Consider the following 25923-nt stretch of genomic DNA (forward strand, 5'->3'; position numbering starts at 1 on the left):
TCTCCAGGGAGCTCTGAAACCTTTTTTATGTGTTTTACCCTAAAATAACCTCCTAACAGGGGTCCCGTTTCCACTCCTGCCCCTCTGTGGTCTCTTCTCCACACAGCAGCTGTAGGGATCCCATGAAAACCCTGAGTCAATTTCTGGAGCCATGGAGGCTGGATGAACCCCTGAAACTATTGCCCTAAAATAAGCTTTAAACCTTAAACCAAAAATATCCAATGAGGTCTTCTTAAAACCAAACGATAGTTTAGCTTAACTAAAAAAGACTGCCTGCCTTGAGCATTGTGGTCCTTCAAGAACTATCTATCTGGGATCAAATTGACAACAACAGCTTGAAAGGTCAGATAGGAAGCTTGAGGGGCAGTGAGTCCATGTTAATGGGAGAGGAACAACTTGGAAAACGAGGATGAGAACGGTTGTACAACTTGAAGAATGTAAGCAATGTCACTGAATTGTACATGTAGAAATTGTTGAGCTGTTGTATATTTTGTTGTGTATATTTCCAACAACAATTAAAAAAAAAAAAGAGAAAAAAACGAGAGGTAAAAAAGATAGGAAAAAAACAGAGAGAGAAAAAAAAGAACCAAACAAACACCTAGTTGGATCATGCGATGCACCTTCTGGAAGCCCTCTGAAGCCCTAACTCAGTGTGCATGGCCCTAATGATGACCCTTTCCAGCTTCCTCTTGCTCACTCCTTGCCAGCCACACTGGTTCAGGCCCACTGCACCCTCTCTTCCAGGGGCTTTAACCCAGCACTTCCCTCTACCTGGTAGCTCTTGCAGCTCCTCTTATGGGGAGGTCCCTCCCTTCATCCAGGCGTTTGTTTAGATTCAGCCCTCTCTGACTGCCTTCTCCCTCTGTCCTCTTGCTTTGTTTTCCATCCTAGCACTTCGGACGACTTGACATCATATTGCACTCATTTGCTCATTGTCTGTCTCCCGAACTGTAAGCTCCCTGAGAGCAGTGACTTCATTCACTGCAGTCTCTCCAGCACCAGGGACAGTGCTTGGCACTTAGTAGGTACTCAGTAATAAGCATCTATCTCAACGTGCCTGCCCTTCCCTTGGATCACTTGTCCAGTCACATAGCCTCTCTTCCTATTAACAAGACAAGTTTGTAATTCCTTGTGCCCTTAAAACGACTTCCTGCTCCCATGCAGGCATTACATCATAGATGGTCAAAGAGCCCAGAAGACAACAGTGATGTTAGAGGCAAATGGAGCATGGCGGCAAGTGTGGGCTGTGGAGTCAGTTGGCCTGGGTTGGAATCCTGACTCTACCACTTACTGGGTGTGAGAGGTTGGGCAGTTCACCTCACCTCTTTGTGCCTCCATTTCTTCATCCACAAAACGGGGTTAAAAATAGTAACCACCTTCCAGGGTTGTGGAAGTTAGATAAGTTCATGCATGTAAAGTGCTTAGCACAGTGGCCAGCACATAGTCATTGCTCAGTAAGTATTAACTGTTCTGTAGCCTCTCACCTGGGGACACTTTTTACACAGGGGATAAAGGAGAGTAGAGCAAATCAGTGCCATTGCATTCTTTCAGTTAACCCACCCCCAGCCCCAAGGTTTCGCCCATAAATAATCACCAGAACAATGAGCTAATGCTGGAATTGTTAGCATTTTGGGGCAGTGTTCCCCAGCCTGGCCTCTCTTACCCTGTGCAGCCCGTTTCTTCTGTAGGCAGGCAGGGAGGCTGATTTGGAGATGAGGGGATCTGAAAAGAAGGAGCCAGAGCAATCACCAGGAGCTCCAAGCCAAGAGTCCCTCACCCTGAGGTCATCTGACTGAAAATGGTCAATATTACTCCCAACCTAGTGACAAGGGGTGTGGCCAGAGACCACTAGCAATTCCTGCCTGCTTTCCAGACTTGCAACTTGACTGTCTATGGGGTGCTCCACCCCTGCAGAACTCTAGGCCCACTGAAGCACCCACTCACTCTCTTCTGGCTTCAACCTGCACACATCTAGCCTCCTATGATGGACCCCTGTGTCCTAGCCTCAGAGTGCTCTAGACAATGGCCCTGGAATTGCAGTCAAGCTAGTGGCTGTAGTTCAGAACCCAGGCAGGGAGGCTCCCACATGGGTGGAAGAGGCTTGCTTTCTCTCTCACTCTCTCATTCTTTTTCTGTCTCTTGGAGTTATTGGGCATGGTAACCCTGGTTTCATAACTAAAATTGGGGCCCATAATCTAACAAAAACAATAGGATGGACTATTTGAAATCAAGATGTGCTGGGACATCCATGTTGCTTGCCATCACAACTACAGGGGAATTTCAGAGGACTCAGTTCTGGCCCTCACAGGACATGACGGGGCTGAAGGTAGGGCAGGAGGACATACCGCTGTCAGCCAGGTAGTGGGACCGAGGGGCTGCAACAGAGAAAAGCCAGGGATCAGTCAGTGTTCATGGGGACAGACAGACATGGTGGAGAACGGACAGCTCCTGTAACTGGGCTACCCTGGGTGGGTGGGGGGAGGGCTCCTTCAGGACCTCTTTTCCCACTGGTCAGTTTCCCATTGTTGCATTAGTATCTGCCACGATGCATCCAAAACCCCACCACCTAGCACAGCACCTGGCACATAGTGGGTGCTCCTCGATATTTGTTGCATGGATGCCACTGAATGGGGTTGAATTCTGAGCAGCAACTGGGGCACCACTCAGATCTCAGAGCCAGAATTGAAAACAGTGCCCCTCACGGTCCAACAGGGAAACAGGCTCATCAGCTCATCCACTCGGTCACTTAGTAGATACCTAACTTCCCTGGGTGGCACAAGCAGTTTGCAGTCGGCTGCTGGTGTAGTAGTTAAGTGCTTGGCTGCTAACTGAAAGGTTGGCGGTTCAAACCCATCAGTGGCTCCGTGGTAGAAAGATGTGGCAGTCTGCTTCTGTAAAGATTACAGCCTTGGAAACCCTATGGGGCAGCTTTACTCTGTCTGATAGGGTCACTATGAGTCAGAATTGACTCGATGGCAATGAGTTTGTTTTGGTTTTGGCTAACCTTTAGTTTGAGCCCGCTCAGTGGCTCAGCAGAAGAAAGTCCTGGTGATATTAAACCCTATGGAGAGTTCTACTCTGTAATATACATGGTTGCCATGAGTCAGAACCAACTCCACAGCAACGATTTTTTGTTTGTTTTTAACTTCACACAAGCTACTTAACCAGCCTCCAGTTTCCTCATCTGTAAATTATCTCCTTTACAGGGTTATTGTGAAGAATGTGACACAATATAGTAAGATAGTAGCACAGTGTCTGTCACATACAAAACACTCAATAATACTGGCTCTATCATCATCATCACCAACACCCCCACCATCATCTTCAATTTCACCAAGACTCAAGATGCAGTATGGTGAAGAGGGACAAGCTCATGGCCTTGGAGTCACTCTGACTTGTCTGGATCCTGGCGTAGTCACTTACTGGCTTCCTGACCTTGGGCAAGTGGCTTAACCTCAGTTCTTTCATCTATAAAGTAGGTGAAAACAATCCCTCTACATTGTGGATCTTTGTGAGGACCAAGGGTGATACCATATCTGTAGATGTCTGGCACACTGGAGTATAAGAAATAGAATCTTCTATTGCCCATAATTGTCTTCCTTGATCTAACAGACCATCGTCTTCTCAGAGGGCCTTCCTGTGTTTGCTCTCTCGACCTCTTGCCATCTCCCTTGCTTAAGGATTTTCAAGTGGTCAAATAAGAAAGTCACTTGGCTTCTTAGCACTGTCACCTCCACTGTACTGCAAGAGTGGGTGAGGCTGAGCATCAGAATAGGACCCGGAAGCTCCTGTCTTCTTGTCCTTCTCTCTGTGGTTTTCCTGGGAATGGTCTTCCCAGCACTCAGGTTTCTGTGTTTCTAAAACAGCCCTGGGCAGATTATCTGAAACTCCACGACCTCTAGGCTGATGTTCTTAAAGTACTGAGCATTGATCAGAGGAGATCAATCAAACTGTGACTGGTCACTGGGGTGCTGGATTACAGATTTTTATTATCTTATCTTTCTTTTTTTCTGTGTATTATCTGAACTTGCTATTTTTTTTTTACAACGAACATGCATTAGTTTTGTTAAACAAACAAAAAACTCATGACTTCTTTTTTTTCAGGTGTTGATCTGAGATGGGCTTTCCTGGCAGGACTGAATTCCACAGGGATGAGAAGGAGAGTGAATCGACTCAAAGGCACACGACAACCACAAGCAAGAGAGGAGGCAGACAGAGCATGTGTGTATCTAGGAACAGGGACGAGCTTAAAACGAGAGACTCCCAGGGCAAAATGCTTGAACGCCTTCTAACCAATGAGTGGTCATCAAGCCTCTGTACACCTCCAGTGATGGAAGGCTCACTACCTCAGAAGGCAGCCCCTTGTATCGTTGAGCCACTCAGATTCTTAAAGATGTTTCTCAGTACATCTACCTGACTGGAAGTCAAGGCTTCAGATTCCCCAAAGACCCAGGACTCAGGAGTGATGGCTCAGGGCAGAGCATGGTCCTCGCTAAGACCCCACGTCAGTGTTCTAGACCCAGGCAAGCCTTCCAGAGATGGAGGAGAGTGGGAGAGTCTGAGGCTAACCTTTGAGGGCATACTCTCCTGATTCCTTTGTTAGCCCAAGAGATTGAGTTTGGGGTCAGCTCCCTTCTCTCTTTGTGGTTCCTACAGGGTAGCACTTTGGCTTTTACTGGCTTAGTTTGCAACACAAGGAACAATGCAATACGTGCACTGCATGGGAGTTTCTGAGAATTGGAAAAGGCTTTCCAGAGGAGGTGGCATCTGTTCCAAAATTATTTTATTTATCTATTTTTCTAAACATGTTTATAGTCTGTCTCATCCCTCTAGAACAGGGGTCAGCAATCTTTTTCTGTAATGAGCTAAACAGTAAATATTTTAGGCTTTGCAGGTCATCCAGTCTCTGCTGCAACTACTCACTACTGTTGCAACTACTTTCTGCTGTTGTAGTGAAAACAACCGTAGGCAATACATGCGTGAATGGGCATGGCTGTGTTCTAATAAAACTTTATTTACCGTAACAGGTGGTGGAAGAGATCTAGCCCATGGGTTATAATTTTCCAACCTCTGCTCTAGACTATCAGCCCCCATGAAGGCAAGAATCTTGTCTAACTGGTCACCCCCATATTCTCAGCATCAGGAATGCTGCCTTGCACAACTAGAAGGTCCTCACAAATCTTGTCTTTGGGTTCTAGAGTCAGACTGACCTAGGTCCCAATCTCAGCTCCATCGCTTATAAACTGAGTGACGTAGGGCAAGTTATTAAAGCCTTCTATGCCTCAGTTTCTCATCTGTAAAATGTAGGGGTGGTAATGGCACCCACTGCACAGAGCTGCTATGAGGAAGGAGATGAGATGGGCTGTGCTTCCCAGGATGTCTCGCTCAAAATGAATACCCAGCACGTATCAGTTATGGGATCAAGGCTCTGTCAAGACCAAGTGGAGGGGTCTGGGAGGTCAGACTCATAGGTGGAGTGGGGAGGAGTTGGGCCTCCGGGGCGGCACTTACAGCCATTGAGGGACATCTCGTAGCCAGCGGTGTGCAGGGCCTCCCGGCTGCTGGTGGAGCTCCTGGGCGGGGTCCACGGGTCTGCATAGGAGCTGGACCGGGCCTTCATCTCCTCCTTCAGAATCAGCCTGCCAATTCCGCTCTGGAGCTGGGGTGGAGGTGAGGAGGAGCAAGATGAAGTTAGAAGGAAGCAAAGAACACCGAGATGGAACATATCTGGGAAAGGCTGTGTCATCTGAACCTCTATAGTGAACACCTGCCCTTTTTGCTTTCCAGCACCCCTCCTTCCTTGTAGAATCCGTGTTTTCCACTGCGATTCACACAAGTAGTCCACTGTGCACAAAAAGCTGGCCTGACCAATGACACGATCACATTACCCTGGCCATGGAGATTGATTCAAAGATGGGCAGATGGCTCTAGTGGGGCCAATGAGAGCCTCCCTAAAACTCTTTCTTGTTGGAGTTGCTGGCACTCATCTTTTTATTTTAATTTAATTTTTTTATTGAGGTGAAATTCACATAACATGAAACTAACTATTTGAAAGCGAACAGTTCAGTAGCATTTAATACAGTCATGATATTGTGCAAACACCACCTCTGTCTAGTTCTAAAACACTTTCATTACCACAAAATTAAACCCTGTATACATTAAGGAGCTACTTCTCATTTTCCCGTCCCCTTATCCCCCCTGGGAACCATGAATCTACATTCTGTCTCTATGGATTTGCCTATTCTGGATATTTCATACAAATAGAATCATGTAATATGTGACCTTTTGTGTCTAACTTCTTTCACTTAGCATGATGTGTTCAAGGTTTACCCGTGTTGTAGTATGTATCAGTCCTTCACTCTTTTCAATGGCTGAATAATAGTCCATTGTATGTATATGCCACATTTTGTTTATCCATTCATCTGTTGATGGACATTTGGTTTGTTTCTACCTTTTGGCCATTGTGAATAGTACTGCAACGAACATTGGCATACCAGAATCTGCTTGAGTCTCTGCTTTCAAGTCTTTTGGGTATATGCCTAAGAGTGGAATTGCTGGGTCATACGGTAATTCTATGTTTAACTTTTTGAGGAACTGCCGAACTGTTTTCTACAGTGGCTGCACCATTTTACATTCTCACCAGCAATGGACGAGGGTTGCTGGCACCCATCTTACCACTGCATGAGAAAAATCTGCCTGAGCATGAAGCCAAACAGAAAAAAGCCAGCACAAGAGAAGAGAGAGCCAATCTCCCTATGACTTTTTTTTTTTTTTAAATTTAAGCAGCTAGATCTAGTTATACCTGAAGTTACCCTTTGGCTTTTTAGTTATGGGAAGCTATGTATTTCCTTTTCCTCCTTCAGCCAGCTTGAATTTGGTTTCTCTCACTTGAAAATGAAGATGCTCTCAGTAACTGACCCTTCTGGCACCTCTTCAGTGTTGTGACCTGCTCACCTTGTGCATGCTGTGGTCAAAATCCTCCTCCTCTCCTCCAGATGAGAACCTCCTGGCTCGGGGCACTGCCAAAAGACAGAGAGGATCAGCTCCGGCACCTACCCCCCACCCAGCCTGTCCTGGGGAGAGGGCAGAGAGGGGCACTAGAGCCTAGGGATTAACCACAGGGCTCTAAAGCTTTCTTTTCGACTCTACCACTTTCTAGCTGAATGATACTACACAAGTGCCCTTTGGCCAAGTGCCCGTCCATAGTGGATGGACATACTTGTACTGAGCTGCCCAGCATCCCTTCCCCTTCTCAGGCTGTGAGGTGCAGTGAAGCTGATTGCCCAAACAGCCAATGAGCTTCTGCACTGGGACTTTTCCTGCAACCAGTGGGAGAAAGAAGTTCTCTTGTTGCTCTGGGTAGGGTGTAAGCCTTGGATTGCCTTTCTGTGGAATGGGTGTGTATATAGATTTCTTCCAGTAGGTTGGCCAGGTAGCTGTCTTCCAAATTTCTTGGCATAGACAAGTGTGTGTTTCCAGCGTTGTATCTATTTGTTGAAACATCTCAATTGGTATTCCGTTAATTCCTGAGCCTTATTTTTCGCCAATACCTTCAGTGTATCTTAGATTTCTTCCTGCAGTACCATTGGTTCTTGATCATATGTTACCTCCTGAAATGGTTGAATGTCAGCCAATTCTTTCTAGTACAGTGACTGTGTATTCCTTCCATCTTCTTTTGATGCTTTTTGCATCGTTTAACATTTTTGCCCATCGAATCTCTCAATATTGCAACTTGAGGCTTGAATTTTTTTTCCTCAGTTCTTTCAGCTTGAGAAATGCTGAGAGTGTTCTTCCCTTTTGGTCTTCTAACTCCAGGTCCTTGCGCATTTCACTATAATATTTTACTTTGTCTTCCGGAGGTGCCTTTTGAAATCTTCTAAGGAGCAGCCAGAATGCTCCTCAGAAGCAAAGATGGTGAGACTTCATCTCACTTACTTCAGACGTGTTTTCAGGAGGGACCAATTCCTGGAGAAGGACATCATGCTTGATAAAGCAGAGGGTCAGCAAAACAGAGGAAGACACTCAGTGAGATGACTGACACAGTGGCTGCAACAATGGGCTAAAACATAGCAATGATTGTGAGGATGCTGCAGGACTGGGCAGTGTTTTGTTATGTTGTACAGGGGGTCGCTATGAGTCAGAATCAATTTGAAAGCATGTAACAACAACAACAACGGGGTGTAAGCCTGGACCTGCTGGAGTTATCTTGCCATGATGAGAATGGGGCCACCCCTGGGGAAAGCAGTCCAAATCCTGATGACATTCATTCACCCCCTAGATCCAAGTGGGCCTCAAGTCAATATACCCCCAACCCATTCAGGACATGAGCTAGAACATTCCTTTTCAGCTTAAGCCATGTAGAGCTGTTGTTGTTCTCTTCTGCAGTTGAAACAGTCCCCATGAAGATACTCCTCACCCCCTGCTCAGAGTGCTCTCTCACTTATTACCTCTCATGCGTCCTGAGCATTGTCCACTTTGGCTTATAGTTGTGTTTGTGTGTTACCTCTTTTTCTAAATGGAGAACTCTTTGAGGGTAAAGAGAGGGGTCATCTCTGTAGCTTCCATGAAGCTTTGTTCAGAATGGACATTCAATTAGTAAAGGTGTTGGATCAATTGGATCTTGATGAAAATTCCTCCCCAGACTTGAAAGAAACAGCTTGAGTTGTTTGATTGGGTGGGTGGTACCCTGGGGGCCCACTGAGACTCTCTGCCTCACCAGGATGCCGAGGAGCGCATTCTATCCTCCCGTATCCTCTCCTCACCATCCTCCCCACCATTTTCCACCCTACAGAAAAAGTGGTCTCTCCAAAGCACAAATCTATTGTACCACCAATTTCAATGGCTTCCTACTGTTTAAGATAAAGACTAAAGTCCTAGCCCCAAACCACAAGGTCCTGCAGGATCTGGCCCCTTATTCCCTCCCTTGCTTTCCCCTCTCTCTGAGCTCTAGCCAAGCTGATCGCCTTTCCTTTCTTCTAGTGGAACCCGCCTTCCCATCTTGGATCTCTGAGTATGCATTTCCACACTCTCTTTGCTGACTTGCCTCCTCTTACCCTTCCTACGGCAGCTGAGAAGCCTCCATGCTGTCCCAGGCTAAACAGTATACCGCTGCCATCACCTCCCTCTCACAGTTGGGACCTATGTCTCCTCCACAAAGGCAGGGACCAGGTCTGTTTCTCTCACCAGTGTAACTCCAGGGCCCACGGCTGGTCCTCAGTACATGCGTGTTGAATGAATAAATGAATGATTGTGTGAAGGAATGGGCAGCTATCTTTCCTGACCTTGTGTGTCCCTGGCACAGGCAGTGGTGTCTGGCCCTGGCTTCCCTGTGGGGTATGGTACCTTTGGGGGACCCATGGTAGGTCCAGTACTCAGACTCTGCAGCATAGTAGGGGTCTGGTGAGTAGGCTGGACTATACTTGGATGCCTGGCTGATGTCTTCACTTGTCTTGCTCTTGGCTGTTGTGGACAAATCACCTGCAAAGGACCCAAGGAGAGAGCTTCAGGAAGGCAATGTCCTGGCTAGGACTGTGCACCTTTTCCCCTGCTGCAGCCAGGCTCTAGCCCAGGGGAGTGAGGACACTGTGCTGTCAGGGACCTCTGCTAGGAGAGTCTGGGACATGGAGAAATGGAGCTGGAAAGGCACTGGAGCCAGCCCCTCATTTTACAGTTAAGAATCTGAATCCCAGAGAGGGGATGGGGCTTGCCCAAGACCACACAGCAAGTTTGTGCAAGAAGTGGACCAGATCCCAAGCTCAGGACTCCTTCTACCACATTCCATGGACTTCCAGGTATGCTCCTGTATGAATACCAAGGCCATGGTCTCACATAGTAAGACTGGACAGATCCCAGGTGAGGCTCTGCTCTTATCTTCCTAACCCTCTAAAAGCCTGCCTTGTTGGGGATTCGAACCACAGCTTGGGTGGGAATCACCAGGCAGGGCCGGGATGCGTGCTGAGTCAGGTTACCCTTCTCCTTACACTGAAATGCCACACCCTGGTTTGGGGGCCACTACCTGACCTGAAGGAAGGAGCACTGGATATGGAGTCAGCAAAGCTGGGCTCTGGTCCAGCTCTGCCACTTAACTCAGCTGTAACACTGGGCGAATCCCACCCTTCTCTGCCTCAGTTCCCCCATCTGTAAAGCATCACAATTGATCTGTTGGCTCAGGTCCAGCTTCAGGTTTCCACCTGAAGTCCACGCCGTGGGAGTGACCATCAAACCCATCCCAGGCACAGATACCTACAAGACAACGGCATTAGAGTAGCTCAAAGATTTGTGAAGGCTGGCTAGGGCAAAGAGAGGGCCAGGGGAAATGAGTGCAGCACCATTATCGTTTCTAGGAGTGAAGCCAGAGCCGCACAGGGTCCTGAGACCCGCCCTCAGCCACCCTAGGCTGGATGCCTCCTCCAGTGGCATCGGCTTCCAACCGTTTGGAATTCTCCTCTTGGATTTGGGACCTGGGCAGCCCCTCCAACCCCTGGTTGATGAGATTTAGCTCTTTGATAGCCCTGCTATGCATGCAATCCACCCTCACCTTAGGCTCCTCCCCAGTCTACTTGGAGCCGCCCCTCAGAGCCCGCCTGGAAAATCCCATGCAGTCCCGAGAAGCTTGGGACCTGGTGCCATCTTTGGATATAAGGTCAAACTACCTCTCCTGGGGTTAGTGCCTTTCTGTGGTCACTTGGGGGGCATACTGTGTGTCCTCCACAGCCACGTGTACATGTGCACGGGCTCACAGACTCACCCTTGACCCCACAGCCTAGGCCCCTCCAACACTAGCAATATTTGTCTAAATTGTAGGGTCTCAAGTACCCAGAGCCACTATTTATACTTGCACTGTTGCCTTCACCTGCTTAGTTCAGATCCCTCCCACCCGCCGATATGCTTGTCTAACTCTGCTTCCCTCTCCGTTATCCTAGCCAGATCCCTGAGCAAGTGAAGGTGATACAGCTGCTCTAAATTCTAAACTCATCAAAGGAAACCCAAAAACCCAGATGCTGTTGAGTCAACTCCAACTCATGGCAACCCCAGGTGTGCCAGAGTACAACTGTGCTCCACAGGGTTTTCAATGGCTGATTTTTTGGAAGTAGATTGCCAGGTCTTTTTTCTGAGATGCCTTTGGGTGGACTCAAACCTCTAATCTTTTGGCTAGTAGCCAAATGCTAACCATTTTCCCCACCCAGGGACTCCATCCTCAAAAGAAGGGATGTACTTATTCAGTGTAGGCTCAATAGGTGTTTTCTGGAAGAATGAACAGGAGGTCACAGTGATGAATGACTGGGTGTTCTCATACTGAGTGCAGTTAAGAATCATGGATGTAATGAGAAACTCATTTGCTCTGTAAACCTTCATCTAAAGCACACACACACACACACACACACACACACACACAAAGAATCATGTATGAAGCTAGTTACAGTGCAGATTCTTGGGCTGCATCCCCAGTATTCCTAGTTAAGTAAATCTGGGCAGGGGAGGGGACAGGGCATCTCCCTTTTTAATGTCTCTCAGGTGCACGTGTGAATTAAAGAAGGCACCCTAGGGCTCCCTGTTCCTTTCTTATCTATACCTCCTCACTCCCTGCCCCCACCCCAGCTCTAAGCCTCCATCACTCTCAGAGACCGTGACTGAGAAGAGCTTACAGCAGGGGTTCCCAAGCTGGGCTGTGCATCGGAATCACCTGGAAAAACTGTTAACCCTGTTGCCATCGAGTTGATTCCGACTCATAGTGACCCTATAGGACAGAATAAAACTGCCCTAGGGTTTCCAAGGCTGTAAATCTTTACGGAAGCTGACTGCCACATCTTTTTCCCGGGAAGCGACTGGTGAGTGGAACTGCTGACTTTTGTTTGACAGCCAAGTATTTAACCACTGCGCCACCAAGGCTCCTTGTGGAAAAGCTGTTACAGATACAAAATTCTGATTCAGTGAGTCAATGGTGGGGTTGTGGAATCTGTATGCATCCCAGGTGATTCTAGTGAACACGAAGCTTGGGTATCAATGCCTTGGAGTGTGACTTTCCCAGGGGTATGCGTATTTTGCAAGGATTGCTTTGACCATGGAATTTAGGACACTAGACAGCAGGTAAAGGGGGCAGTTGGGGAGGAGGTGGGAAGGGATTTAGGGGACACAAACCTTCCTTGCTCCTTTGAAATGACACCACACTCCTCCCCAGTGTCACCTTGAGTGACTGGGGGGCAGCTAGCAAGGAAGGCCCGAATTGCAGCCTTTCAGTGTGTCCTTCCTGGTGACCATAACCTCCTTTAACCTCCCGCTCCCCTTGCCTGGTCAAGCCCTGCCTGCCTCGGACCATACCATGCCGTTTGTAGATGGGGGGTTTCCGGTAGATGTTACTTTCTCCAGCTGCCAGACAGACCAGGAAGGGACAGTGGGGAGGACAGAGAGAGAGACAACGAGAAAAGGAGACAGCAGTTGGTCAGTTGATCTCAGGAGAGAGAGATGATCAACAACTTTTTTTAAGGTTCCACCATCTTTCCTTTGGTGGACTTCCTCTTCCAAAGTTGAACTTCCAACCTCATCCCAACAGGTTCCAAGTAAGGGAGGGGGAGAGGAATGGATAGATTCAAATGGTGCAGAGGGAAGGGCTTAGGGCTTGAATGGTGGCATGCAGGCACAGGTGGGCACATGCTCAGCAGGGCCCCATGCAGGGCAGGTGTCCACTGCCTCCACCCAGCAGTCACGCCTCATTCCATGTGAAAGTCCTCAGGATGCTGTAGCCAAGTTTCAGCAGTATCTCCCTCCCACTCCCTCAAAAACAGTCTGGATGGGACCCTTCTGGGGCAGTTGAGAGAGGTATAGTTGAAACAGCAGGACAAGTTCCCAGGAAAAGCTGGGTGGGGGGTTAAAAACTGAGCTCCGAGCTAGGAGACTGGGGTTTAGGCCTGGTTGTGCTGTAATTCAGGGTCTGACCTTGTCGAAATCACACCTACAAGGTAATCTAAACCCATAGCTGTTGAGTCTATTCCGACTCATAGCGACCCTATAGGACAGAGTAGAACTGCCCCGTACGGTTTCCAAGGCTATAATCTTTACAGAAGCTGAATGTCACATCTTTCTCCCATAGAGCAGCTGTAGGTTTGAACCGCCAACATTTTGGTTAGCAGCCAAGCACTTAACCACTGCACCACCAGGGCTCCTTTCAAGGTAATCTAGCCCCTGCCTTCCTCTTATCTTCTGTCACTGTCTAGTTAAGTAAGTCTGGGCAGGGAGGGGACAGGGCACTACCTCCAGCCACGCTGGCTCTGCCTGCCTCAGTGTTTTGGGGCCTTTATTCTGGCTGTTCCCTCTGCTGTTCCCTGCGATCTTCGCAGGCTGGCTCCTTCTCATCTTTTGGCTTCAATGTCACTTCCTGAGAACCCCTGCCTGACCACCCCACCTAACCTAGCTTCCCCTCCCCCCCAGTTGCCTCCTCATGTCAGCCTATTTTATTATGTGTACAACACCTATTGTTACCTGAAATTACCCATTTACTTATTGGCTTATTCACTTATTGTCTCTATCACCACACTGGGACATAAATACCACGAGGGCAGGAACTGGGGTGGATTGAGCCCAGCTGCAGCCTCAGGGCCCAGAACAGTGCCTGGCTGTACAGATGGAGCAACAGAGGCTCAGAGAAGCTAAGTAACCAGCCACAGGTCACACAGCTTGTAAGCAGTGGAATCAAGATTCAATCCCAAGAATTTTGATGGAAAAGCCTGTGGCATTTAGCACTATGTGTTATAGCCTTGTCTACCACGACCCTCGGACATCAGAGGCATTTCCCACTCACTCCCTGTGCCTTCCTCCCTGGGCTGATTCTCTGAAGACCCAATCAGGCCCCTTGTGGTCTTGATCAAGGTTGGCTCTGTCACACGGGTTGACTAAGCCTGTGGCCGTGTGGGCTTCAGGGTGGGGTTAGTGAGGGCAACTGGTTAGGGAGGGTCCCCCAGAAACTGACTTCTCCTTGGTGCTGGTGCCTGGTGATCCCACGGAGCATGCACCCATGCTGGGCATTTGGGGCTGGCAGCGCCTACCTGGGATGTGAAAGTGCTTGGGAGCCTGGTAAGAGGTCGGAGTGGAGGACCTCACATCTAACTGGCTATGGTATGGAGAGCTCCGGCCACTCTCGGGCCCTGGAGCACGCAGGCAGTGGTCCCCAGAGAGAACAGAGGCATAGAGAAAACAGGCATTAACGCAGTGGCGGCTCAGGAAGCAGTGGGGTGATGACAGCAAGGATGGTGGGGATGGGCTGGGGTGCCCAGCGTGCTCAGGTCCGAGTCAGGAGAAGCATGTGCTCTCATGCACGTCTGCAGGAACAGGCTTGACCCAGCTTCCTTGCTTGACCCCAAAGTCAGAGTTCATGGGTGGTCAGAATCAACTTTTCCGAGCTTCAGAAAGGCATCTCCATCCCTCCTAGCTGCCCACCCCTCCCCATCCAGGTCCCTCCCTTAATTGCTCTTTCCCTCCATCCCAATGACTGGGTTGGGGTCAGGGTGGGCCCAGGCCACACCCCTGTTGCTGGTCTCCTGGTTCCACCCTCTGATGTGACAGGTCAGGGATGAGGTTAGAGGAGTCTTCATCCAGCTGGGGCACTGTGCTGTTGGCTCCTCCCAGCTCCTGGGAGCTCACCACCCACCTTCATGTCACTTCTCAGTACCACGCACCCATTCCCCTCCCCATGGATCCTCCCACCAGGGTGCTTCTTCAGGGGCTCAGTGAGGCCCAGCCGCTCACCTGGGTGGCCATAGCCCTCCAGGGATCCACATCTCAGTGTAGCCCTGTACTGTCTCTGCAGCGCAGGGACCAAGCCACTGCTTTATCCCCCCTGCTCCCCGTCTCCCTTTGGGGGACCCCCTTCCTTACCACAGCGGTAGTAGTGGTGAGGCGAGCGGGAGAAGGTGGGGGACATGCCCTGCCGGCTGTAGGTGGGGGAGTCAATGTATCCCGGGCTGGAGGCCCGTCTCTGCCGGAGGTCCAGGTTCTCATAGATGTCCTGGGGGAAGAAGTGGGGCGTGAGTAAGGCAGTACGTTAGGTGGCCTGTGGTCCAAGTATCAGGCAAGGAGGTGAGGGAGCCACATGGAATTGGGGATTCTAGGAGGTGAGGCAGGGTTCTGTCCCTCTGAATACCGAGACCTGCACCCAGAGTTCCAAGCACAGTGCGAGAAGGTCACTAGAGAATTTTCAGAGCCTTCGCCCATCACTCCCAGGCCCCTGAATGGACCCTGGGGTGAGACCCTGGAATCATGGCCAGGGATCAGAGAGGGATCAGGGAGGTCACCTCTGGATAGAAAGGGCATGTCAGTTTCTCCCCCAGCCATTTCCATCCTTCATGCCATCACCACTTCCTCTGGGCCATGCCCCTGTCTCTGTGCCTCTGCCTGGGTAGTGGACAGCACTTTGAGCAAGGGTTCAGGACCCTTGAGGGGCTAGGAAGGGGGTCAGGGGCCTGCAGTCAGCATAGAGGGACACAGTCATATAAAAGTTCTCCCCGAATCAGTGTAATTACCTGGGAGTAGGGAGATAACGTTCCCAGTGACTTAGAAGTGAAGGTTTGAAGGTAGCCGTGGAAGGAACACAAAGGAGAGAGAGAGGAGGAAGAGAGTCAGGCAGAGTCTTGTTAGATGGTTCAGCAGAGAGGGCTTGCAGCTGCCCCAGGCAGGGCATCTTCTTCAGATAGCAGCTGCACCCAGAATTTCAGAATACCAGACTGCTGGTGGGAAATCTGAGATCATGTCCTTCTTTTACAAGTGGGGAAACTGAGGCCCAGGGAGGGAGCTGGACCATGCAGTCTTTCAGGGAGGAGCTGGTAGGCTCTTGACTTGGACACCAGCTTCGCCACCACAAGCTCAGAGTTATTTTCATGGCCCTTCCCTGTCTCTCTATCAGTTCGTGACCCTTCTGTGGTTCATGAGGACAGTGCTCAGGGCAGGGGACCCAAATGCAGGGGCCACACAAGGGCCAGGAGGGAGGTAAGCTGGGAAGTGAAGGTCCCATCCAAAGGGGTCGGCTTTTTCTCAGCTCCAGCAGGTCAAGGCCATGCCAAAGTGCCTACCCACTCTTCACACAGCTCCTTTGTTTTCCAAGAAAAGTCAGAAATTTAGAACCTCATGTAAAAGCTCCCTATGCTTAAATGTTGGTAACTAGTTTACACTTTTAAAAGGTACCTTGTGAGGGAAATGAAACAAATCTGGAGGCTGGCTATGGCCTGTGAGCCCCAGATTGTCATCTCTGGCTTCAGGACAATCAGCTTCTCCCAAACACTTGCTCCCTTTTTCCTGGTCCATTTCGAGGGCCAGCACCCAGACAGCCTCAGCATTAAGCTTTATTTGACTCACACATGGCAGGATGGCTGCTTTCCAATCAAATGGAACCCCAATCCCTTAAGAGAGGAAGGGGACTTGTCCAAGGTCCCAAAGCTAGTTAGTGGTGGAGCTGGGATGAGAACCCCGTCTCTTGCCCACCAGGCCAGGGCTCCTTCTGCTCCAAACTGCTCCATCTCAGAGGACCTGGGGTGGAGCTAGAGAGCTGGCAGGACATCTATCTAGTATAATGGTCACCCTCCCTTCTCCAGAGAACACTTTCTCTTGTCTTTTTTTTCCCCAGTTGCTGTGGAGTCAGCTCTGACTCACGGCAACCCCATGTGTGTCAGAGTACAATTGTGCTCCATATGGTTTTCAGTGGATAATTTTTTAGAAGTAGATCACCAGGCCTTTCTTCTGAGGTGCCACTGGGTGAATCTGAACCTCCAATCTTTTGGTTAGCAGTCAAGTGCATTAACCATTTGCACCACCCAGGGGCTAACCATTTAATTATTTCAAAAGCCATTGGATGCAGATCTTCATAAAAGTGACTCTTGCTCTGAGCACAGAGGGTTAAAGCCAGATGCAAAAACCATGCCTTGCTAGGGATGATAAACCTCAATGCCATAGAGCCTGGGGATGTCAATGAGAGCCATGGGCTGGGCATAAGAAAAATTTCTCTCCTATAAGAAAAACAACTGCTCAAGTTCTCTTGACTTCAATGTTGGGAGACAATAGGGAGTAGTGGGGACTGGGGAGAACTGGAGTGCCCGTGTCCATGGCTGCTACCCATCTCCAGATGGTGTAAATGCAGCTTCAGTGTTGCCAACCCTAATTTTTCAAGAAAAGCCAGAAAGCCAGATTTTTAGATGAAATATCTTGAGTTTTAAATGTTTACTATAAGTTCTAGTTTAAAAGAATCTGGGGCCAACGCAGTGGAGGCCAAACCATCTGTGATGGACTGGGCTGGGGACCTCAGCGGGACCTCCTCTCCTTCAGCAGTCCCAGAGAGGGGTGAGATTCGATACCTCTCCATAGCCACATCTCTCCAGCATCTCGTCAGACGTGTATCTGGAATGAGGCTCGTAGGAAATGAGGTCGGGGCGTTGTACCTCGTAGATGGACTTAACCTTGGGGAGAGCTGCCAGGTCTTTGTAATTAAGGATCTCATTATCCACTTTAGCCTGGGGAAGAGGGAGATGGACAGGAAAGAAGTAGAAAGGTAAGAGGGAAAGGAAAGAGGAAACAAAAACAACTAAAAACAAAATATTAGGACCAAAGAATCACAGAATGTTAGACTAAGAAAGGTTGTAGAGGTCATCTGTTCCAACAGGACTAATGTTTATTGAGCACGTACTATGTGTTAGGTGCTGTGCTTTACAGGAATTATCTCCTTTAACTGTCACTACATCTTTGTGAAATATCAATATTATTCCAGATGAGGAAACTGAAGTTTAAAAGGCTCACCAATTTGCATCCTTTAGCTAGCAGGTTTGAACTGAGTCTAAACTACACAGCCTTCCAACCTCACACAGTGAGGACTCTCCGTTCATAACATCCTTGAAGAAAGTGATGAAGGCGGTAAAGACAAAATAATCACGACAGTAAAACACTAGCTAATATTTGGTCAGCACTTATTATGAGCCAGACTCTGCCCTAAATCCCTTATATGGATTAACCCAGTTAATCTGTATGCCTCACAATTCTAATAATAGGTACTGATATCATCCTTATTTTTGAATTAGGATACAGAGGCACAGAGAAATCAATTAACTTGCCCAAGTTAATTAGTTAATTCAACTAATAACTGGCAGAACCAGAAATTGAACCCGGGCCATCTAACCTGAGAGTCTGCCCGCTCCCCTGGCCTCTCCTGACTTCCTGTGATGGGGAGCTTGCTGTCTTACACTGTCAGAGGGCTATACCCAGAAAGCTGCTCCTTACATGGACTGAAACGAGCTCCTAACTACTATTTCACTTCACCTGAGCTCAGCCTCCTGGAATTGCATGTATTAACAGATAGCTTCCTCTTGCATGTGACAGTCCATGTAATGTGGCTCCTGAATGCACGTCCTTTCCATGTTCATGTCCTCCAGCTCTTCCCTCTGTGACCCAGTGTCTGCTATGGTCAGCTGGGATCTGTCCCCCTGCAACTACTGTGGTTTGCAGGATCCTGGGATGAAGTAAACTAAGACAGAGGCTACTTGTCCCCATAACATGCTCCTAATGCCATGGGGGCCAATAAAGTCCCAGGGCCAAGACTGACTAGAACAATGTTCACAAACACTTTATAAGCTTCAGTATTTTAATAACGTCCCTAGTCTCTTCCACTATTTATTATCCCTAGATCCACTATCCACCCTTCCTTGCCTTGACTGTGCCACGAAATCCTCCATGGGCTGCATCACCAGGATTTCTTGCTCTTTGGCTTTCAGTTGGGTTTGGCCAATGGGAGGCACCAACAGAGACTGGAGGTTGGTGTATTTATTCCATCAGCTCCCTCTCTGCCTGGCCCTGGGCTTGGCAGTCACCATGCTTCTCTGCTGTCCAGTGGCTGCTCTTCATCAGCTCCAGATCCAGCCATCTCTCATCACACTGTTCCCTTCCCTTGTCCCTTTAGGCCTTGGGGTGGGACAACTTTTGTAGTCCCTGAGTGCCTCACTATCTCTTTGGGTTCCCTTAAATCTGCCCACACCTGGTAAGTGGCCCCCTCATGAAATCTCCTCAGTTAAGTCCGTTGAAGTTTGCTAGCTGACGTCTGCCAGAGCCTACCTGGAATAGACACCTACATCAATTTTGGGGTGTGGGGTAAAGGGAGCCTCATCAGGAGAGTTCACTTGCTGAAGTAACTTCTGCCTTTTGTGCTGGGATGTTGGATCTTGATGTTGAGAACTCCTGGCATCTTGCAAACTGCAACTCAATTCGTATTATTCATCTTGGCACTTTACTCCAAACCTCAAAACCAGTAAATTTATATTTCTACCTATAGCCTCTTTCTAGGGCTATAAATGAACCTTAGGTCTGGAGACACAGTGACTACACAGAGGCATCCTAACATAATTAGCTATGAAAGAAGGCAGACAACACGTGGGACTGGTCGAAGACAAACTCCCTTAAGATGATTCTAGCAGTTTTAGTAGGTTGCAACAAAGTTTGAAAGTTCTCTGCCCCCTGTAGGTTCAATTTTAAAATCAAACCCCTCTATTTATGAAAATACAACCTATTTTCTATCTTCCTGCCTGTTATTACAAAAGAGATCGGATGGATTCTTCACCATATTTGGAGGACATACTTGGAATGGTCTGACTTACAACATGGCTCATAAGACATGTATGGTCATTCCCCAGAGCAGCTGGAAGTAAGGCGCTGTAAGAGATGAGAGCAGGAAATTGGAGAAGTGGAAACATATGCCTATGCTAGGACCCAAGGCGCAACTGATCAAAGTGTATCAGACCCCAGTTGGAGGTCACAAGGGCAGGAGTCCCCAACTGCTGTTGTTCGTTTGTGGTGGAGCTGCTTCTGACAGGGGCAACTCTATGTAGCTTTGTCCAGGCCTCCAGGGTGAACATCATCAGGGACTTACTTATTTCATGAAGGTCAGCAAGGCTTCTCAGCAGCACAGAGGGGACAAGCTAGTGATTGATGGCATTAGAATGTAGCAGCTTCTTGAGCTCTCATATTCTGGTAACTCTCTTCCGGAGATAAGCTCACGTCAGTCAATAACCTCACAGGGTACATCCTGAAACTAAGCCCATTAATCCTGCTGTGGTCTGGCCCCATTCGTAATACCAGGGGGACTATCATCTCTCTTGTTCTGGACAGGAATCTTTAATTTGTACTGCTTGTGATCAAAGTAGTTTGCCTTTTTGTGGCAGCCACATGGCAGTATTGACCCATATTGAAGCTGCAGTCAATGATAACATGTCTTTTTCTCATTTGAGCAGAAGAGGAAAGGAAATGAAATAGTCCCATCAATGGGCATTATCCAGGGATCGAAGAGGAAAGTTGGTGTGGATTTCGAGTAAGGTAATGATCTTGTAATGGTGGTTAGGCCTGCCCAGGACTAGCTGGTTTAGAAATCATATCTACAGCCTCTTATTAGGTGTGGGTTTCCTGCTATAGATTAGCAGACCAATACCAGTACCAATTGCTGTCGAATTGATTCCGATTCATGGCCACCCCATGTGTGTGTCAGAGTAGAATCATGCTCCATAGGGTTCTCAATGGCTGGTTTTTTTAGAAGTAGATCACCAGACTCAAACCTCTAGGCTTTCAATTAGCAGCAGAGCAGGTTAACCATTGTACCACCCACGGAATGCTATAGACTAGTTCCCCCACATAGCTGGTCTTCTTAACTCTTTCAAATTGTGGAAGGCTGGAACAGTCCAGAGTCAATCAGACTGAGTTTGCTTACCGTCAGTCCTCTCCTCTGCTCATTTCAGTCTTCCCTGTTTTCCCCCACCTCTGTTAACTTACTTCTGTTTATCCCTCAAGTCAGAGCTTAAATGTTTCTGCCTCAGATATACCCTCTCTCAACTGGTCCCTTTGTTATAAATTCTCAGGGCACCCTGTGCTTTCTCTTCCTTGCACTTATCATAACTGCAACGATTATTCATGTAATGATTTGTTTAATGTTATGAGGACAAGCATCAGGTCTATGATGCTCACCACCATTTTCTGAGCACTGAGCACAGCACTTAGTGCAGAGTAGATTCTCAGTACGTGTTTGCTGAATGAATGAATGGATGGATATGTGAATAAACTACATATCTAAGGTATTTCTGATGTCATCTAACTCAACTCTCATCCCTTCTGCCACATCGTGATGAGTCTTTCTTCATTTGAATGCCTCTAGAGATGGGAGCTCCTGACACCTCCAAGTGGTCTACTCCCTCCTTGGACTACTCGCATGACTAGAAAGCTCTTCTTTATGTTTGCAAATCCTTTATGGCCAAGCTTCCACGTTCACATGCCTCCTCCTTTCTGCCTCTATCACACACCTCTACCTCCACATTAATATTCCACCCAATACGCATTGTCCTCTGATCCTACATTTTTAACTTGCCCTTGTCTCAGTTAAGCAATGAAAAAGGAGGCACCTTGTATTGGCTTCAGAACTCATCAAGGGCTCTTGCTGTCAGTTGTATGTTCTTTCTCGTGCTCCCACTGAACTCCATATGATCCCTGTAACTCTGGTGCGTAATTCTGTTACTAGCCTGTGTGTTCCATGAGGACAGGGTCTATATCTGTTCTGTTTCCCTTTGTATCCTCAGAACCTAGCACAGTACCTGGCACATGACAAGCATGCCCTAAGTATCAGTTGGATGAAATCCTGACAGCTGTCTTTGCCTACTCCGTCATCCTTAAAAACTCTTTAGATAACAGGTCTGAGAATAAGAAAGGCCCTTAGGTGGCTAGAAAGTGATACGTACGCAGATGACTCGGTTGGGTGACCCAATGCTGGATCCAGGGGGTGAGATGGAAGTTTCAGACGTCCGCCTATGCTGTGGGGATAGACAAAGACAGAAGGGGTGAGGGGCTGCACCTCAGGCTGGGTAGGAAGGGGGAGACAGGGGTGCAAGGATGCGGCTCTCTCTATAGGGAACACTAGCAATATTGCTAAAATACTCTGGCTACTTCTGTACTTCCCCTAAGCTTTCTACCTTTTTAATCAACGTCTGTCGTTTTTGTTAAGTGCCGTTGAGTTGACTCTGACTCGTAGCAACCCTATAGGACAGAGCAGAACTGCCTCATAGGATTTCCAAGGAGTGGCTGGTGGATTTGAACCGCCAAACTTTTGGTTAGCAGCCGAGCTCTTAACCAATGCGTCAACGTCTGAGTGTGAATGAAATCCAAAATGAACAGGACTTTAGACTGTTAAACACAATATGGATTTGCTTTCTATATATTTGTAAATGGACTTTTAAGTAGGAAGTTGCTCACAAAATTTCACATTTGGCTAGCCCAGTCAATAATGCATTTACTTTAAATGAATAAAAGAGTTTAATATTCATTCCTTAGCAGTTGTTTATTCAACATGTAAAGGTGGATTAAACTTCGCATAATGGCACACCATACTGATTCTTTATGGTGTATCCATTGCAAATTGACATCAACGTAAGAGATAAACTTAAAAAAAAAAAACTTTCGCTGAACAATGGCAATGATGGATTAATAGTTCCTTTAGCAGAACAACATGATGTCAACCTTAGTGCATCTAAGAGAGCAGCAGAATCTTGTGGTTAAAAGTAAACCGATTGGGAGTGAAGGACCACTAGGGAATTATGTGATATGAGGGATCTTGAATTACCGATCAGTAAAATGAAGGGGCTGGTCTCAAGAATTGCTAAATTCCCTTCCAGATCTCTCATCCTACAACTTAGAGAGTTCTCACGAGACTATACAGTAGTGCTTTCCAAAGGGTGGATTGTGAACTAGCTGTGGCTCTGGGGAGATGATCTTAGGTGGTAGCTTTTATAACACTGAGTCTTAGAGTGAGAAAGTAAAATGTAAAATTCTATTTCAATCCCCTTGATTAGATCAACTAGGAAGCCTCAATTTGGTGCCAATACATCTTCAACAACTTAACAGTCGAAAGCCTCCTCCCCCCCACCTTTTTTTTTTTTTTAACAAAAAGAGTGCAGGCAGCATTATCTAGCTGGAATTTATAAGATTGCTTCATTTTCACTGAATTTATTTTATGGTTACCTTCTATTTATGGCAAGTAATAATGGTTTTCCACTTGGTGATAAAAACTTTTATTTTAAAATAAGCTTGCTTAAATAAAAAGTAATGAGTTGATTTAAAGAAAACTACTAAGTATATTACGATATAGGTGGTAGACACATATGGCAAAAAAAACATCAGGGCTGTAGGAGGATACTGGAGTTTGGGAAATGCTGCCAAAAGGAAGAAGGAAGGTGAGGAAGAAAAGGGCAATTAGGTCTTCTCACTCCCCAGATGGGAGAGGCCTTGGAAAAAATAGGAAAAAAAAATTCACAGCTCAAAAAAAAATAATACACCAATAGACCAGATCTTTCACAAAATTTACATTAAGTGGATGAGATGGAAAAGCAAAGGAGACCATTTGTTGTTACTTGTTGGTCAGAAATTGTGCGCATGTGTTTTGAGTTGCCCTGAGTCCTGAGGGGCCATGTTGCTATCTTGGGGCCAGAGTGTAAAGGCATGTTGGAGATCATGGAGTGCTGCTTCTCCCACAACAAACCCTCCAGGTATCGTCTCCTGCAGCATCATGGCCCCAGGATCTGGGACCCTCCCTGCAGTTGCCAGGCTCCACCCCGTCACTGTGGTCCCTGGATCAAGCACCCAGTTTCCTAGCACCTCCTGGTACTGGTCAGAGCACAGTAATTCAGAGGGACACAAGGGCCCCAGCTGGGCCAGTGTGTGCCTGGGGCACCGGCTGTGCTTCTGCCTAGTTGCACTGCTGTGGGCAAACGACTACTCTCTCTAGAACTTGGTTTTCCCAAAGGCAAAATGAAGATAAAAATCCTTACCCCATCTGCCTCACAGTTTGCTTAGCAAACTGTCAATTACTGTGCTAATATTAACTATTATTATTAAATGATCTCAGGCTGGGGAAAACCATGACATTAGTTCCTAATAGAGGCCGCCATCTTGGTATGTAATGGTAAGGTTATAGCCTTGCTTTGGAAAAACTTACATTTACACAGTGCTTTACAGTTTTCAAAGTGCTTTCACATCCAACGTATTAATCCCCTCGAAAGCCTCATGAGGCAGGTGTTACCATTAAGGAAGTCCAGGGGTACAGGCACATGTGGGAGTGTGCACACTAAGGAATGTTGACTGTGCCCCACGGCACAGGGCTGCCTACCGCCAACCCATGATAAGAAGGATCCACGCAGGAGTGCTGGTCTGGTATCACTATTAGCTTGCTTACCTTTAACTTCTTCTCTGCCCGGGCTGCCTGTTTGCAGATGGGATGCCAAACCTCAGAACCTAAGGGGCCGGGGAAATAACAAAGGCTCAGACATATCCAAACCTCCCAGCATTCTGAGTCTCCCCTCACCCCCACTCACTCAGCAGGCAGCACGGATGTCCGACACATCAGCAGGATCACCCCTTGGCTTCCTCACCTCTCTGCTGGTACACCTGCCTACACTTCCTTGATTTTGAACACCCACACACCCTTCTGCTTGTATAAGTCCTACCTATTTCTCAAGGTCCAGATCTCACACGATATCTACTTGCAAACTTTCTTACCTGTCAGCTGGGAGTGACTCCTCTCTCCTCTGTGATCCATTGTTCTTGGTATCTCTCTCAACACATATGGTTTTGAATCACGGTAGCTTGTGGATTTATCATCCCAACTAAATTAAGAGCTCCTCCGGGCTGGGACTGAGCTCTATTCATTGCTGTCTCTCCCAAGCACCCAGTGTGGGACTTTGCACTTAGCAGACGCTCTGTACATGTTTGGGGGGTGAATAGATGAGCGGACGACTGCAGTGAGTGACACAGCAGGTGGTCAGTAAATATTTGTTGGATGAATGGATGGCAGTGGGGATGAAATAAAATGACAGACTGTGGTGAAGTCCAGCCCTCCTTGCTCTTCAAAGACTTATGACACGCCACCAAAGTTATCACACTTAAGGGGAGGAGGTGTCATGGTGCGTATTCTGCTTGATAGTATTGTCTTGACCTGCTAATTCCTAAGAGAAGCTAGATCTCAAATTTAGTACATGGCTAATGCCCACATTTTATTGTGGGTGGAGGTCCAGTTGGCCAGCCCCAGACCTGAGAGGCCAATTCGGAAAGGCATGAGCAACAGGTGGCTGGTCACATGCTGAGAAGCCCCAAATATTACACATTCCCCAAAGAAGGGACAGGTGTCCTGGATTAGAATGAAAAATAGGAACATATTATCCCTCTGGTGCCGCTTCTCCTGTAACTAGCTCTAAAAGGAAAGGAGCCAGCAAATGGCTGGATTCCTGAGCACCCAGATGGCATTTGTTTGTCTGACTTTGTTTCTAGAATATACTCTCCATTATGGTTGGTTGCCTGGAACCCCCAGGACTGGAATACTGGCTTAGTGACATGGGGATGGTATAAGGTTGAGCAATTACTCAGACCCAAAAGGGGAGAGAGATGAGGGGCCTGCAGTAAGGACATTAGGGTTCTTGTTGCTCCTTGATCCCTAACTCACCCACCCTCGGGCCTACAGTTTCTTCCTCAGAAAAACAACGAGGTGGGAGTTAGATGGTCTCGGAGATTATTTTCAAGTCCAAAATTCTAATTCTAGGGCCAGTTTTGTCATTTGTAGACTAGTGATCCCCGATTCTGGTTTGCTGACATTCTCTGGTATTCCTTATGACTCAACAAGCCTTTAATTCCTTCTAATGTAAAGTGCAGCGGCCCTTGGAGCCCAGCAGAGGGACTCTGGGGCTGCGACTGGATCAGCAATCACAGGGTGCGTCCACTACCAAGCCATGCACTTAGATCCTTCCTTGCTTGTGGGAGTTATTAGAGAGAGCATTTCCGCTTTCTCTTTGAGTTGCCCCTGCATCGACCAAGTCTACCAGGAGTTGTTTATCACAGTGGCTCTAGCAGGAAACACATGGTACAGGTCACTGTAGGAAACAG

General features: G+C 47.7%; 1 protein-coding gene across 6 annotated transcripts in view; it reads right to left on the bottom strand.

Moving 5' to 3' along the window:
• Window positions 1–25923, bottom strand: part of ABLIM3 (actin binding LIM protein family member 3) — a 134265-nt gene that overhangs the window by 10975 nt on the left and 97367 nt on the right. For 2 of the 6 annotated variants that reach the window (XM_023739161.1, XM_012557999.2), the window contains 8 exons: window positions 24224–24282; window positions 21738–21809; window positions 14869–14998; window positions 9343–9477; window positions 6955–7019; window positions 5512–5659; window positions 2346–2375; window positions 1664–1722 (listed from right to left, as the gene is read on the bottom strand). In XM_023739161.1, coding sequence (XP_023594929.1) covers window positions 1664–1722; window positions 2346–2375; window positions 5512–5659; window positions 6955–7019; window positions 9343–9477; window positions 14869–14998; window positions 21738–21809; window positions 24224–24282 — 698 coding nt within the window. Of the gene's footprint in view, window positions 1–1663; window positions 1723–2345; window positions 2376–5511; window positions 5660–6954; window positions 7020–9342; window positions 9478–12318; window positions 12367–14039; window positions 14139–14868; window positions 14999–15512; window positions 15543–17333; window positions 17490–21737; window positions 21810–24223; window positions 24283–25923 lie in introns of all 6 variants that reach the window. The other 4 variants (XM_004384915.3, XM_023739158.1, XM_023739159.1 and 1 more) reach the window with 4 other exon arrangements.

Source organism: Trichechus manatus, unplaced genomic scaffold, assembly GCF_000243295.1.
Source record: "Trichechus manatus latirostris isolate Lorelei unplaced genomic scaffold, TriManLat1.0 scaffold00130, whole genome shotgun sequence".
NCBI lineage: Eukaryota > Metazoa > Chordata > Mammalia > Sirenia > Trichechidae > Trichechus > Trichechus manatus.